The 13,389-nt window shown below is 44.5% G+C and overlaps 1 protein-coding gene across 5 annotated transcripts in view; it reads right to left on the reverse strand.

Moving 5' to 3' along the window:
- Nucleotides 1-13,025, reverse strand: part of LOC110504622 (transcription factor COE1-A) — a 135,606-nt gene extending 122,581 nt beyond the window's left edge. For 3 of the 5 annotated variants that reach the window (XM_036969992.2, XM_036969990.2, XM_036969988.2), the window contains exons 1-5: nt 12,054-13,025; nt 11,152-11,308; nt 10,136-10,199; nt 8,472-8,527; nt 8,121-8,194 (exon numbers count right to left, since the gene is read on the reverse strand). In XM_036969992.2, coding sequence (XP_036825887.1) covers nt 8,121-8,194; nt 8,472-8,527; nt 10,136-10,199; nt 11,152-11,308; nt 12,054-12,187 — 485 coding nt within the window. In that variant the 5' untranslated portion in view covers nt 12,188-13,025. The remainder of the gene's footprint in view (nt 1-8,120; nt 8,195-8,471; nt 8,528-10,135; nt 10,200-11,151; nt 11,309-12,053) is intronic. The other 2 variants (XR_016491775.1, XM_090220146.1) reach the window with 1 other exon arrangement.
- Between the last annotated feature and the right edge of the window lie 364 nt (nt 13,026-13,389).

The raw sequence follows: 13,389 nt of genomic DNA on the forward strand, positions 1-13,389 counted from the left end.
TTGTAATATTGAACATGAAGTTGTGGCAACAGGAGTGGGGGGGGGGGGGGTAGTTCTCAAAAGGGTTTTTGACTTTGACATATAAGGTTGAAGAGGTAGTTGAGCATTAGAGCGAGGTATGAAAACATCACTATGTGTTAATTAGATGTATTTTCCCCAGGATGGTAGTTGAGAGTGTATGTTTTTTAGAGACATTATCAAATACCATTGAGAAATGTAACACTAAGGCTTATTTATTTCTTGCTGGGGATTTTAACTGCACAGTCAGTGATTTAGATAGAAACCACAAAGAACCTCATATAGCCTCAAGGACTTTTTAAAAATGCCTTATTGTAACACATGAACTGTTTCTGGGAGAGGTGGAGAGGTTTCTGGGAGAGGTGGAGAGGTTTCTGGGAGAGGTGGAGAGGTTTCTGGGAGAGGTAGAGAGGTTTCTGGGAGAGGTGGAGAGGTTTCTGGGAGAGATGGAGAGGTTTCTGGGAGAGGTGGAGAGGTTTCTGGGAGAGGTGGAGGGGTTTCTGGGAGAGGTAGAGAGGTTTCTGGGAGAGGTGGAGAGGTTTCTGGGAGAGGTGGAGAGGTTTCTGGGAGAGGTGGAGAGGTTTCTGGGAGAGGTGGAGAGGTTTCTGGGAGAGGTGGAGAGGTTTCTGGGAGAGGTGGAGAGGTTTCTGGGAGAGGTGGAGGGGTTTCTGGGAGAGGTGGAGAGGTTTCTGGGAGAGGTGGAGGGGTTTCTGGGAGAGGTGGAGAGGTTTCTGTGAGAGGTGGAGAGGTTTCTGGGAGAGGTGGAGAGGTTTCTGGGAGAGGTGGAGAGGTTTCTGGGAGAGGTGGAGAGGAGAGGTGGAGGGGTTTCTGGGAGAGGTAGAGAGGTTTCTGGGAGAGGTGGAGAGGAGAGGTGGAGAGGTTTCTGGGAGAGGTGGAGAGGAGAGGTGGAGGGGTTTCTGAGAGAGGTAGAGAGGTTTCTGGGAGAGGTGGAGAGGAGAGGTGGAGGGGTTTCTGGGAGAGGTGGAGAGGTGGAGGGGTTTCTGGGAGAGGTGGAGGGGTTTCTGGGAAAGGTGGAGAGGTTTCTGGGAGAGGTAGAGAAGTTTTTGGGAGAGGTGGAGAGGTTTCTGGGAGAGGTGAAGGGGTGTCTGGGAGAGGTGAAGGGGTTTCTGGGAGAGGTGGAGAGGAGAGGTGGAGAGGTTTCTGGGAGAAGTGGAGAGGTTTCTGGGAGAGGTGGAGAGGTTTCTGGGAGAGGTGGAGAGGTTTCTGGGAGAGGTGAAGGGGTTTCTGGGAGAGGTGGAGAGGTTTATGGGAGAGGTGGAGAGGTTTCTGGGAGAGGTGGAGAGGTTTATGGGAGAGTGGGAGAGGTGGAGAGGTTTATGGGAGAGGTGGAGAGGTTTCAGAGAGAGTTGGAGGGGTTTCTGGGAGAGGTGGAGAGGAGAGGTTTCTGGGAGAGGTGGAGAGGTTTCTGGGAGAGGTGGAGAGGAGAGGTTTCTGGGAGAGGTGGAGAGGTGGAGAGGGAGAGGTGGAGAGGGTTCTGGGAGAGGTGGAGAGGTTTCTGGGAGAGGTGGAGGGGTTTCTGGGAGAGGTGGAGAGGTTTCTGGGAGAGGTGGAGAGGAGAGGTGGAGGGGTTTCTGGGAGAGGTAGAGAGGTTTCTGGGAGAGGTAGAGGAGAGGTGGAGAGGTTTCTGGGAGAGGTGGAGAGGAGAGGTGGAGGGGTTTCTGAGAGAGGTGGAGAGGAGAGGTTTCTGGGAGAGGTGGAGAGGTTTCTGGGAGAGGTGGAGAGGAGAGGTTTCTGGGAGAGGTGGAGAGGTTTCTGGGAGAGGTGGAGGGGTTTCTGGGAGAGGTGGAGAGGTGGAGGGGAGAGGTGGAGGGGTTTCTGGGAGAGGTGGAGAGGTTTCTGGGAGAGGTGGAGAGGTTTCTGGGAGAGGTGGAGAGGGTTCTGGGAGAGGTGGAGAGATTTCTGGGAGAGGTGGAGAGGAGAGGTGGAGGGGTTTCTGGGAGAGGTAGAGAGGTTTCTGGGAGAGGTGGAGAGGAGAGGTGGAGAGGTTTCTGGGAGAGGTGGAGAGGAGAGGTGGAGGGGTTTCTGAGAGAGGTGGAGAGGTTTCTGGGAGAGGTGGAGAGGAGAGGTGGAGGGGTTTCTGGGAGAGGTGGAGAGGTGGAGGGGAGAGGTGGAGGGGTTTCTGGGAGAGGTGGAGGGGTTTCTGGGAGAGGTGGAGAGGTTTCTGAGAGAGGTAGAGAGGTTTTTGGGAGAGGTGGAGAGGTGAAGGGAGAGGTGAAGGGGTGTCTGGGAGAGGTGAAGGGGTTTCTGGGAGAGGTGGAGAGGAGAGGTGGAGAGGTTTCTGGGAGAAGTGGAGAGGTTTCTGGGAGAGGTGGAGAGGTTTCTGGGAGAGGTGGAGAGGTTTCTGGGAGAGGTGAAGGGGTTTCTGGGAGAGGTGGAGAGGTTTATGGGAGAGGTGGAGAGGTTTCTGGGAGAGGTGGAGAGGTTTCTGGGAGAGGTGGAGAGGTTTATGGGAGAGGTGGAGAGGTTTATGGGAGAGGTGGAGAGGTTTTTGGGAGAGGTGGAGAGGTTTCAGAGAGAGTTGGAGGGGTTTCTGGGAGAGGTGGAGAGGAGAGGTTTCTGGGAGAGGTGGAGAGGTTTCTGGGAGAGGTGGAGAGGAGAGGTTTCTGGGAGAGGTGGAGAGGTTTCTGGGAGAGGTGGAGAGGGTTCTGGGAGAGGTGGAGAGGTTTCTGGGAGAGGTGGAGAGGGTTCTGGGAGAGGTGGAGAGGTTTCTGGGAGAGGTTGAGGTCTTAAAAGGCCAGTCTTTTATCTCTTCAACGGTGGTGGGATTTAGGGAAATTCCAGATTCAACAATTCTGTACATGATGAATGTCACCAGAGACATCACCAGATCATTAAATGCCCTAGAGTCTGAAATAGGGGAACTCCTGACGTTGGTTGAGACCATAGGAGTCCGAGGCCATATTCAGGCCCTCAAGAGACCTGCTGGCTATCAGAGCACAGGGGGCATTGGTGAGAAGTACGTTTTAGGGAATCTCTGAAATGGATGCCTCATCCAAATTTTTCTTTGGTTTAGAGAAAAAGAATGGACCAAGAATTATTCATTACCTCATATCAGCTGTTGAACAAGATCTTACTAGCCGTAGTGAAATTAGAAAGAGGGCAGTACAGTTCTACGCTGAGCTCTACAAGTGTGAGTACAAAGAGAATAAAACAGTGACACAATAGTTCCTTGATGGGCTCCCACAGGTGGCTGCAGAAGCTCAGGTTGAGCTAGAACAACCATTGTCTTTGCAGAAGCTCAGGTTGAGCTAGAACAACCATTGTCTTTGCAGGAGCTATATACTGCATCAAAAGGCATGGAAATGGAAGGGCACCAGGCATTGATGGGCTTCCCGTTTACTTTTTAAAGTCTTTTTGGGACATGTTGGGAGAGGATTGGCTAGCAGTAGTTAACAATAGTTTGACCGGAGGGTTACTACCGATAAGCTGCAGAAGGGCAGTCCACCTCAACCTACTGCCAAAAAAGGGTGATCCTAGGGAGGTGAAGAACTGGAGGCCGGTGGCCTTCCTGTGCACTGATTATAAGATCCTGTCCAAGGCTTTATCCAACAGGCTGAGGGAGGTGATGGGGCAAATCATACACACGGACCAGTCCTACTGGTTTTCCAGTAGGCAGATAGGGAATAACATTTCCCTGATTGTGGATTTTTTGGGTTGGATGCTGGTTTAATTTCAATTGATCAAGAAAAGGCATTTGTTCAAGTTGAACATCAATACTCATGGCACACTTTTGAAAAATTTGGTTTGGTTTTAGTTTTCTTTGCAGGAATGTTATATGCCATCGCTATAGAGCCACTACTAAATGGCATTAGAATTCGCATTGAAGGGGTTACATTTCTGAGGATATTCCTCCTATTCATCTCTCAGCCTACGCTGATGATTTGGTAATGTTTGTGAAAAATCAAGCAGAGGTGGATAGTTTGAGTCTCATGGTTGAGCGGTTTAGGGGAATATCCTCTGCAAAGGAAAATTGGGAAAAAACTTGTGCTTTACAGATTGGAAATTGGTCTGGAAGGATCATGGCTTTGCCAGGGGGGCTGTAATGGCGTAAGGGAGGAAGGGGTGAAGGGCAAAATCATCATCCTAAAACAGTTAATGGCCAGGGCTGGGTCCACCTCAATGGATGGAGGACGGGTGGCTGAACATTTGGGGTTGAGGTCGGAAAGGATTGTCGGACAACTGCTGGGAAGCTGCTGAAAGGCTCTGTCAGTAGAAGAGTGGTTTATGCTTAATAATCACAAGAAGAAGGTACAAAATGAAAATGCCCAATTTTCAAGACTACGGATTACACCAAATATCCCAAAGTCAGAAAGAAAGGCATTATTAGTGGATTTGAGAGGGTTGGAAGTGGTGGGTTTGGATGAGGTGAGGGGGAAAGACTTACATATGGAGTGTGTCAAGGTTTTGAATAAAGATAAATTGAAGAATAGAAAATACACTCCTTGGAGGGTAAAACTGGGCCTTGGTGACAAGGTAAAGCCAGCATGGAGAGCATTGTACAAGCCACCGTTACTAAAGGGCACTGGTGACATGTAATGGAGGGTGTTGGTGACAAGGTAAAGCCAGCATGGAGAGCATTGTACAAGCCACCGTTACTAAAGGGCACTGGTGACATGTAATGGAGGGTGTTGGTGACAAGGTAAAGCCAGCATGGAGAGCATTGTACAAGCCACCGTTACTAAAGGGCACTGGTGACATGTAACGGAGGGTGTTGATGACAAGGTAAAGCCAGCATGGAGAGCATTGTACAAGCCACCGTTACTAAAGGGCACTGGTGACATGTAACGGAGGGTGTTGATGACAAGGTAAAGCCAGCATGGAGAGCATTGTACAAGCCACCGTTACTAAAGGGTACTGGTGATATGTAATGGAGGGTGTTGGTGACAAGGTAAAGCCAGCATGGAGAGCATTGTACAAGCCACCGTTACCAAAGGGCACTGGTGACATGTAACGGAGGGTGTTGATGACAAGGTAAAGCTAGCATGGAGAGCATTGTACAAGCCACCGTTACTGAAGGGCACTGGTGACATGTAATGGAGGGTGTTGATGACAAGGTAAAGCCAGCATGGAGAGCATTGTACAAGCCACCGTTACTGAAGGGCACTGGTGACATGTAATGGAGGGTGTTGATGACAAGGTAAAGCCAGCATGGAGAGCATTGTACAAGCCACCGTTACTAAAGGGCACTGGTGACATGTAATGGAGGGTGTTGATGACAAGGTAAAGCTAGCATGGAGAGCATTGTACAAGCCACCGTTACTAAAGGGCACTGGTGACATGTAATGGAGGGTGTTGATGACAAGGTAAAGCCAGCATGGAGAGCATTGTACAAGCTACCGTTACTAAAGGGCACTGGTGATATGTAATGGAGGGTGTTACATGGCATCATTGTACTAAAGGGGACTGGTGATATGTAATGGAGGGTGATACATGGCATCATTGCAGTTAATGCTTTTGTATCTGTCATTAAATCAGATGTTGGATATGGATGTCTTTTTTGCAACATAAAGAGAAACCATTTTTCACTGTTTTATGGCATGTGAGAGGATAAAGCCTCTTTGAAATAATTGAGTCTTTATTTACAGCTGTAGAGGAGATTTTCAATAACACTGTTTAATTTTGGGGTTTCAATATAGTAAGCAAAATAAAATAAAATGTCAACTGTTACATTTTCTTTTGGGACAAGCCAAGATGTCGTCACACCCTGATCTGTTTCACCTGTCCCCGTGATTGTCTCCACCCCCTCCAGGTGTCCCTTATATTCCCCAGTGTATTTATCCCTGTGTTTCCTGTCTCTCTGTGCCAGTGTATTTATCCCTGTGTTTCCTGTCTCTCTGTACCAGTGTATTTATCCCTGTGTTTCCTGTCTCTCTGTGCCAGTGTATTTATCCCTGTGTTTCCTGTCTCTCTGTACCAGTGTATTTATCCCTGTGTTTCCTGTCTCTCTGTACCAGTGTATTTATCCCTGTGTTCCCTGTCTCTCTGTGCCAGTGTATTTATCCCTGTGTTTCCTGTCTCTCTGTACCAGTATATTTATCCCTGTGTTTCCTGTCTCTCTGTGCCAGTGTATTTATCCCTGTGTTTCCTGTCTCTCTGTACCAGTGTATTTATCCCTGTGTTTCCTGTCTCTTTGTGCCAGTTAGTCTTGTATGTTTCCAAGTCAACCAGCGGTTTCCCCGTTCTCCTGCTTTTTGCGTTCTCCTTTTTCTAGTCCTCCTGGTTTTGACCCTTGCCTGTTTCTGGACTTTCAGACCATTCTGCCTGCCTTGACCACGAGTCTGTCTGCCACTCTGTACCTCCTGGACTCTGATCTGGTTTTGACCTTTTTGCCTGTCCACGACCCTTCTCTTGCCTTTTCTGTGCAGGAAACATAAAATAGATACTGGATATGGACAGGATGTAAGATGTGTTTTTAAAGGATTAGTCAAATCTAGAATAAAAGTGAATTTTGAGTCCTTCTCGGCTGTAAAAGATTGTTGTTGAGGAGAAGTGGGTTTATGAAGGAGCGGTTTGTTTTGTGAAAGAGAGAACTATTTTTTGTTGATATATATAACTCATAAATATATATATACTTTTTTTATTTAATTTAATAAATTTTTATTTAGGAATGACACATTTGTTGTTAAATTTCTGAAAAGGCACAGTGTGCCATCATTTGTGTTAATAATTAAGTATGAAATAAAGGTTTTATAAAAACTCAACTCTCTCTCTATACACTAGATGACCAAAAGTATGTGGTCACCTGCTTGTCGAACAACTCATTCCAAAATCACAGGTATTAATATGGAGCTGAAGTTGGCCCCCCCTTTGCTGCTATAAACGCCTCCACTCATCTGGGAAGGCTTTCCACTAGATGTTGGAACATTGCTGCTATAACAGCCTCCACTCATCTGGGAAGGCTTTCCACTAGATGTTGGAACATTGCTGCGGGGACTTGCTTCCATTCAGCCACAAGAGTATTAGTGAAGTCAAGCACTGATGTTGGGGAATGAGGCCTGGCTCACAGTCGTCATTCCAACTCATCGATGGGGTTGAGGTTAGGGCTCTGTGTAGGCCAATCAAGTTCTTCTACACCGATCTCAACAAACCATTTCTGTATGGATCACATTTTGTGCACAGGGGCATTGTTATGCTGAAACAGGAAAGGGCCTTTCCCAAACTGTTGCCACAAAGTAATTGTATGCTGTAGCGTTAAGATTTCCCTTCACTGGAACTAAGGAACATAGCCCGAAACATGAAAAAAAGTCCCAGACCATTATTCCTCCTCCACTAAACATTACAGTCGGCACTATGCATTCGGGCAGGTAGTGTTCTCCTGGCATCTGCCAAACCCAGATTTGTCCATCGGGCTGCCAGATGGTGAAGCGTGATTCATCACTCCACTGCTTCAGAGTCCATTGACGGTGAGCTTTACACCACTCCAGCCGACGCTTGGCAGTCCGCATGCTGATCTTACGCGTTTGAGCACATAGCAGTCCTGTTCTGTGAGCTTGTGTGACGGCTGAGCTGTTGTTGCACCTAGATGTTTCTACTTCACTATAACAGCACTAGCAGGGCAGAAATCTGATGCACTGACTCGTTGGAAAGGTGACATCCTATGACGGTGCCAAGTTGAAAGTCACTGAGCTCTTCAGTAAAGCCATTCTATTGCCAATGTTTGTCTATGGAGATTGCATGTCTGTGTGCTTGAAATAGCCGAATCCACTAATTTAACTTTTGTATACATAGTATATCTCGTTCTCTCTCGCTCCTCTCCTCCTCCCATCCTCTGACTCTCCCTAACCCCAATCTCTCTCTCTCTATCTCAGAACTGGGTCATGCTGTGGTCCCAATGTACCTGGGGAGAGTTGCATTTTGGGTAGAGGGGGAGGGGGAGGGGGAAGCAGACTGACGAGCCGTTTCTGAATAAACCGATCATCTGACTGTACCCAGGGGAGACAAACACACACTGAGAATATATGTTTGCATAATCCCTCTCTCTCTTTCTCTCTCTCTCTCTCTCTCTCTCCCTTTCTTTCTCTCTCTCTTTTTTCCCTCTTTCTTTCGTCTCCCTCTTTCTCTCAACACGTTATCCGTCTTACCTGCACATAATCTCGTGAGTCAGTAGAACCCGACACATCTCAGGGTTCTTATCCTGTCCCTCATAGATGATCGCCTGGAGAGGGAGAGAGGGAGAGAGAGAGAGAGATGTTTGTTAGTAAAACAGTTTGCCTCATGGTGATTCTTCTTTACATCCTCACACAACATGGTTTTCATCTGGTAGCATGAGATATATAACATGTGTGAGCAGTTGGTCTGCCAGACTGTAGTATAGTGCACCATCTGGCCCTTCCAGCACCTCTTCCAACATCCACAGTCCAATTTCACCTCTCGCCAACCACACTTACAAACACACACACACACGCTATCACAATTCATGAAAGAGATGGTACCTGTTTGGTCATGGAATCGATGAGGCGCACGTAAAAGTCCTGTTCTGTCCTGATACCTATAGGCAGAGTGAGATATACCATAAAGAGAGAGCGATATACAGTAAAGAGAGATATATACAGTAAAGAGAGAATGATAGATACAGTAAAGGGAGAGATATACAGTAAAGAGAGAATGATATACAGTAAAGAGAGAGAGAGAGAGATACAGTAAAGAGAGAGAGATACAGTAAAGAAAGATATACAGTAAAGATAAATATATACAGTAAAGAGAGAGATATACAGTAAAGAGAGAATGATTTCAGTAAAGAGAGCGATATACAGTAAAGAGAGAGTGAGAAACAGTAAAGATAAAGATATACAGTAAAGAGAGAATGATGTACAGTAAAGAGAGAGATATACAGTAAAGAGAGAGATATACAGTAAATAGAGAATGATATACAGTAAAGAGAGAGAGAGATACAGTAAAGATAAAGATATACAGTAAAGACAAATATATACAGTAGAGAGAGCGATATACAGTAAAGAGAGAGATATGCAGTTAAGATAAAGACATACAGTAAAGAGAGAGATATACAGTAAAGAGAGAATGATATACAGTAAAGAGAGAATGATATACAGTAAAGAGAGAGAGAGATACAGTAAAGACAGAGATACAATAAAGAGAGAGATATACAGTAGAGAGATATACCGTAAAGAGAGAGATATGCAGTTAAGATAAAGATATACAGTAAAGAGAGAGAGATACAGTAAAGAGAGAATGATATACAGTAAAGAGAGAGAGAGAGATACAGTAAAGATAAAGATATACAGTAAAGAGAGAGAGACAGATACGGTAAAGAGAGAATGATATACAGTAAAGAGAAAGATATACAGTAAATAGAATGATATACAGTAGAGAGAGAGATATACCGTAAAGAGAGAGGTATACAGTAAAGAGAGAGATATACAGTAAAGAGAGAGATATACAGTAAAGAGATATGTACAGTAAAGAGAGAGATGTACAGTAAAGAGAGTGATGTTAGAGATACAAATGGAGAGACAAAGATAGTTGGCCTATACACTGAGTATACCAAACATTAGGAAAATCCTTCTTTAACCTGTCTCCTCCCGTTCATCTACACTGATTGAAGTGGATTTAATAATTGGCATCAATGAGGGATAATAGCTTTCCTCTGGATTGGCCATGTCAGTCTATGTCATGGAAAGATCAGGTGTGCTGAATATGTTGTACTCACTGTATGTACTTTACTTGAATTGAATGCTGTTAGTGTTTGCGATGTGCTCAGAAACATAGACCTAATGGTCATTTCAGTTTCAGATTCAATTCAAATACAATATTCTGGATTGGTTCGTGTTAAAACAGACAGAGGGCCATTGTTCACCGAGCCACATACATAAGGTCCAACTATACATGACACAGGCTATTGAATAAACTATTTGTAAAAAGTAGATATTTAAAAATTATAGTATTAATAGGCTAATACTAATGCTTACATTAAATTAATGATTTGTATAATAATAACAATTGGTGTTATTTTCATATATCAATAAAACATTTACTGTCATTTTTTTTATCCCATATATTTTATTTTATAGTTTGTGTGTGTGTGTGTGTGTGTGTGTGTGTGTGTGTGCGTGTGTGTGTGTGTGTGTGTTGACCGTACCATTGCTGTATAGGAGCTGTAACCGGTACTGTATCCCATTGTTGGTTTTTTCCCCTGGCGTTTCCTGCCAACACACACTCAGTCAAGTCAAGAAGAGCAAATCCACAACACACACTCAGTCAAGTCAAGAAGAGCAAATCCACAACACACACTCAGTCAAGTCACGAAGAGCAAATCCACAACACACACTCAGTCAAGTCAAGAAGAGCAAATCCACAACACACACTCAGTCAAGTCAAGAAGAGCAAATCCACAACACACACTCAGTCAAGTCAAGAAGAGCAAATCCACAACACACACTCAGTCAAGTCACGAAGAGCAAATCCACAACACACACAGATTTACAAAAGGCCAAAACATTATCTTTAAATGTACTAAAATATATATTTCAATATCAATATCAGAAACGATATAATAACTTTAAAAAACGATATGTCAATGATTTCCAAAAAACGTCCCAAGATAAACAGAACTGATGGGAATGACTTCACTGCCTTAGTGCCATATAAAAGTGAAATGACCATTGGTAGGCTACAGAATTCTGGCTTATAATACTATACTAATACATTATATTTGTTTTGAACCAAATACAGTCGATTTTAATACTGCAACAATAGCCTACTAGAAGAAAATTGCATGTCTAAAGAGTTGACTGGAGACACTTGCAAACTTGCATAAATAATTCAAAACGGTTAGTGCTGTAATATTGTCAATAGCTATAAATTATGCTACAATTTCGCATTAAAACAATGGAATATGAGCACATGATCGACGCGCCCAGGGATTTGAATAATTAATACAACACAAAGTATCGAACAGCTTGGACTGCGGATTCCTTCCATGTGGTCTAAACTAATATAAGAAACACTCTAATCCATATCTATATAAATTATTGTAAGACAACATTTGTATTGTTAATTGTAGTAGTAAATTAAGCAATATATTAATAAGGCTCATGTATGTAAATAAACTGCTGCAGATGTCAAATCAATGTATAATGTTTTAGGAAATCTCACTTTTTCCTTTTCAACAAATCCAACGAAGCTGGTTCTCTCTATCTCCACCGGCTGGCCTTGTCTGTCGTACAGAGCCAGCACGAAGTGGAAGAAGTTGGACTTGCGGAGGTTGGAGGGCGGTTGCTTCTCGAAATGTGCCCGGGCCAGAGCCACGCCGCTGCGGATACAAGTAGCACCAAGCCCCGTTAGCACAACTTTCACATGGATGCCACTGAATTCGCTCACAAATTACAAATTATTTCAAAAATTAGAAGTAAAAGAGTAAAACACTAAAGTTCTGGTCCCCGAAATCGTCAATATATCTTGATTTTTATTTTACATTTGAACCCATTTTTAAAAATAAATTTAGACTGAAATGTCATATTTGAAGTCATTTGCAAATTTCTGAAAACAGTTCTGGGTCAAAACATATATTTACAAACTGTCAAAGTATAGCCTTAGCCAATATGAATAGTTTGGATTTGGTCGCTAACGTTACATGAATAGCCTATGCTAGATGGGGGGCCGTTTTGTCGACTGTAATAATCAACCTGTCTCAAAAATAGTGGTTGTATTATTGTTTTACTGCGTTATAATTATTGACGTTTCATTATAAATAACTCAGTGCTAATAACTAGGCCCGTGTCTGACATGCTTTTAGTCCTTTGTACATAGTGTTAATTTCGATTGATTTAATAGGCTACTAGCTAATAGGCTACAGAAAACAGAAATAAAAACAGTATGTAGGCTATGCTATAGCCTAGCTGCAATCACAGACATAAAGCCTGCATGCAAAAGCTATAATAAAATATCCCAAGTCAATATTAGGCTATACGCCCAGAAAAGAAAACCAGCAGTCCATTGGGAGCGCAATACTGTCCCTAAACACATGTGGTCCTTCTGGCTAGCCACGTCGGGCTTACCTCTGGGCGGCTGTGCTGACGTCCAGCAGCCCGGCGCCCTGCATCCAGCTCCGAACAGCGTTCATCCCGGCCACCATGGGCTCTTCTTTCATAATACTTCCGCTCCTCTGGATGTTCTCCTGGATCCCAAACATCAAAACTCACGGTTCCTCCTCCCGTCACTCACTATTTCCCTCTCGCCCCCTCTCTCTCTCTATCGTTTCCTTTTCCTTCCTTCCCCGTGGCTTTTGATCACACAGACGGCGATAGAGATGGTTAGGCGTAATGTTTATCACTTATTTTTTAGTTTTCTCTCAGTAACGAGAGAGCGAGAGAAATATGAACGATATGAAGGTCTGCTCGTGGACTGGGAAAAGGAGCTGTCAACATCCAGGGATCAGTGACCTGTGCGTCAACAACTCTTGTGAAGAATATAAGTGTTCCTGGACCATCAGGTGAAAGTGACGAGGGGGAGCCAAGAGGACGAGAAGCGCTGGGTGTCTTCTGGTTCAAGGAGCGCTGCCAAAAGTCATTAAACGTCACTTAAAGAAAGAGACAATATTTTAGAGAAGACAAACAGGCATCAACCAATCAAACAAGTGTTCTTTCTTCCTCTAGCCTACTGTTGTTTTTTTTCTTTCAGAAATCTCTCTAGTTCTCAGATAAAAGGAGCGCGCGAGGAGTAGGAATTAAGGAAGTCCCACAGAAGAGGCAAAACCTCCACCAGGCGATTGATCCGTTCGTTGCTCCTGTCCTTTCGGGAGTGATTTGTGGTATATAGTTATTTTCTTGTCAAAGGAATCACTTCTGAAAGTCTCCGGCAAACCGAATACCGAATACCAGTGAACTCAGCTCGAAGGGAAGCGGGCGTGTCTGGTGAAGTGGAGGGTAACGCCCCCAAACACAGTGCGTGCAGGGTCGTTGATCATCATCTATCGATGGTCCTCAACTCAGCCATGTTGCATCCTCAGTCTAATACGCACACACAGTCCCGCCCCAACCACTTAACCAGAGAGTGTGTGTGTGGGTGCGCGATCAATGTGCATGCCTTGTGATTTGACGTCTATCTCTCGCTCTCAGACACACACACACGCACGCTTTTTTAATGCAATACTGCCATCTATTGTCTCATTCCCAACCAGAGAAGATCACTACCTCTACTTTGTCTATAGACAGATAATCTACTCCTCTCACCATAGCCGGGGAAGTAGGGGTGCTGCAGCACCCACTGATAAATGGAAATACTTTGGCCAAAACCCCCAAAATGTTTCCCTTAAATGTTGTACTTCTGTCTGAACATGTACCTCCCGAGTGGCGCAGCAGTTTAAGGCACTGAATCTCAGTCCCTGGTTCGAAT

The sequence above is a fragment of the Oncorhynchus mykiss genome, chromosome 25, assembly GCF_057628025.1.
Source record: "Oncorhynchus mykiss isolate SJ-2025 chromosome 25, ASM5762802v1, whole genome shotgun sequence".
Lineage (NCBI taxonomy): Eukaryota > Metazoa > Chordata > Actinopteri > Salmoniformes > Salmonidae > Oncorhynchus > Oncorhynchus mykiss.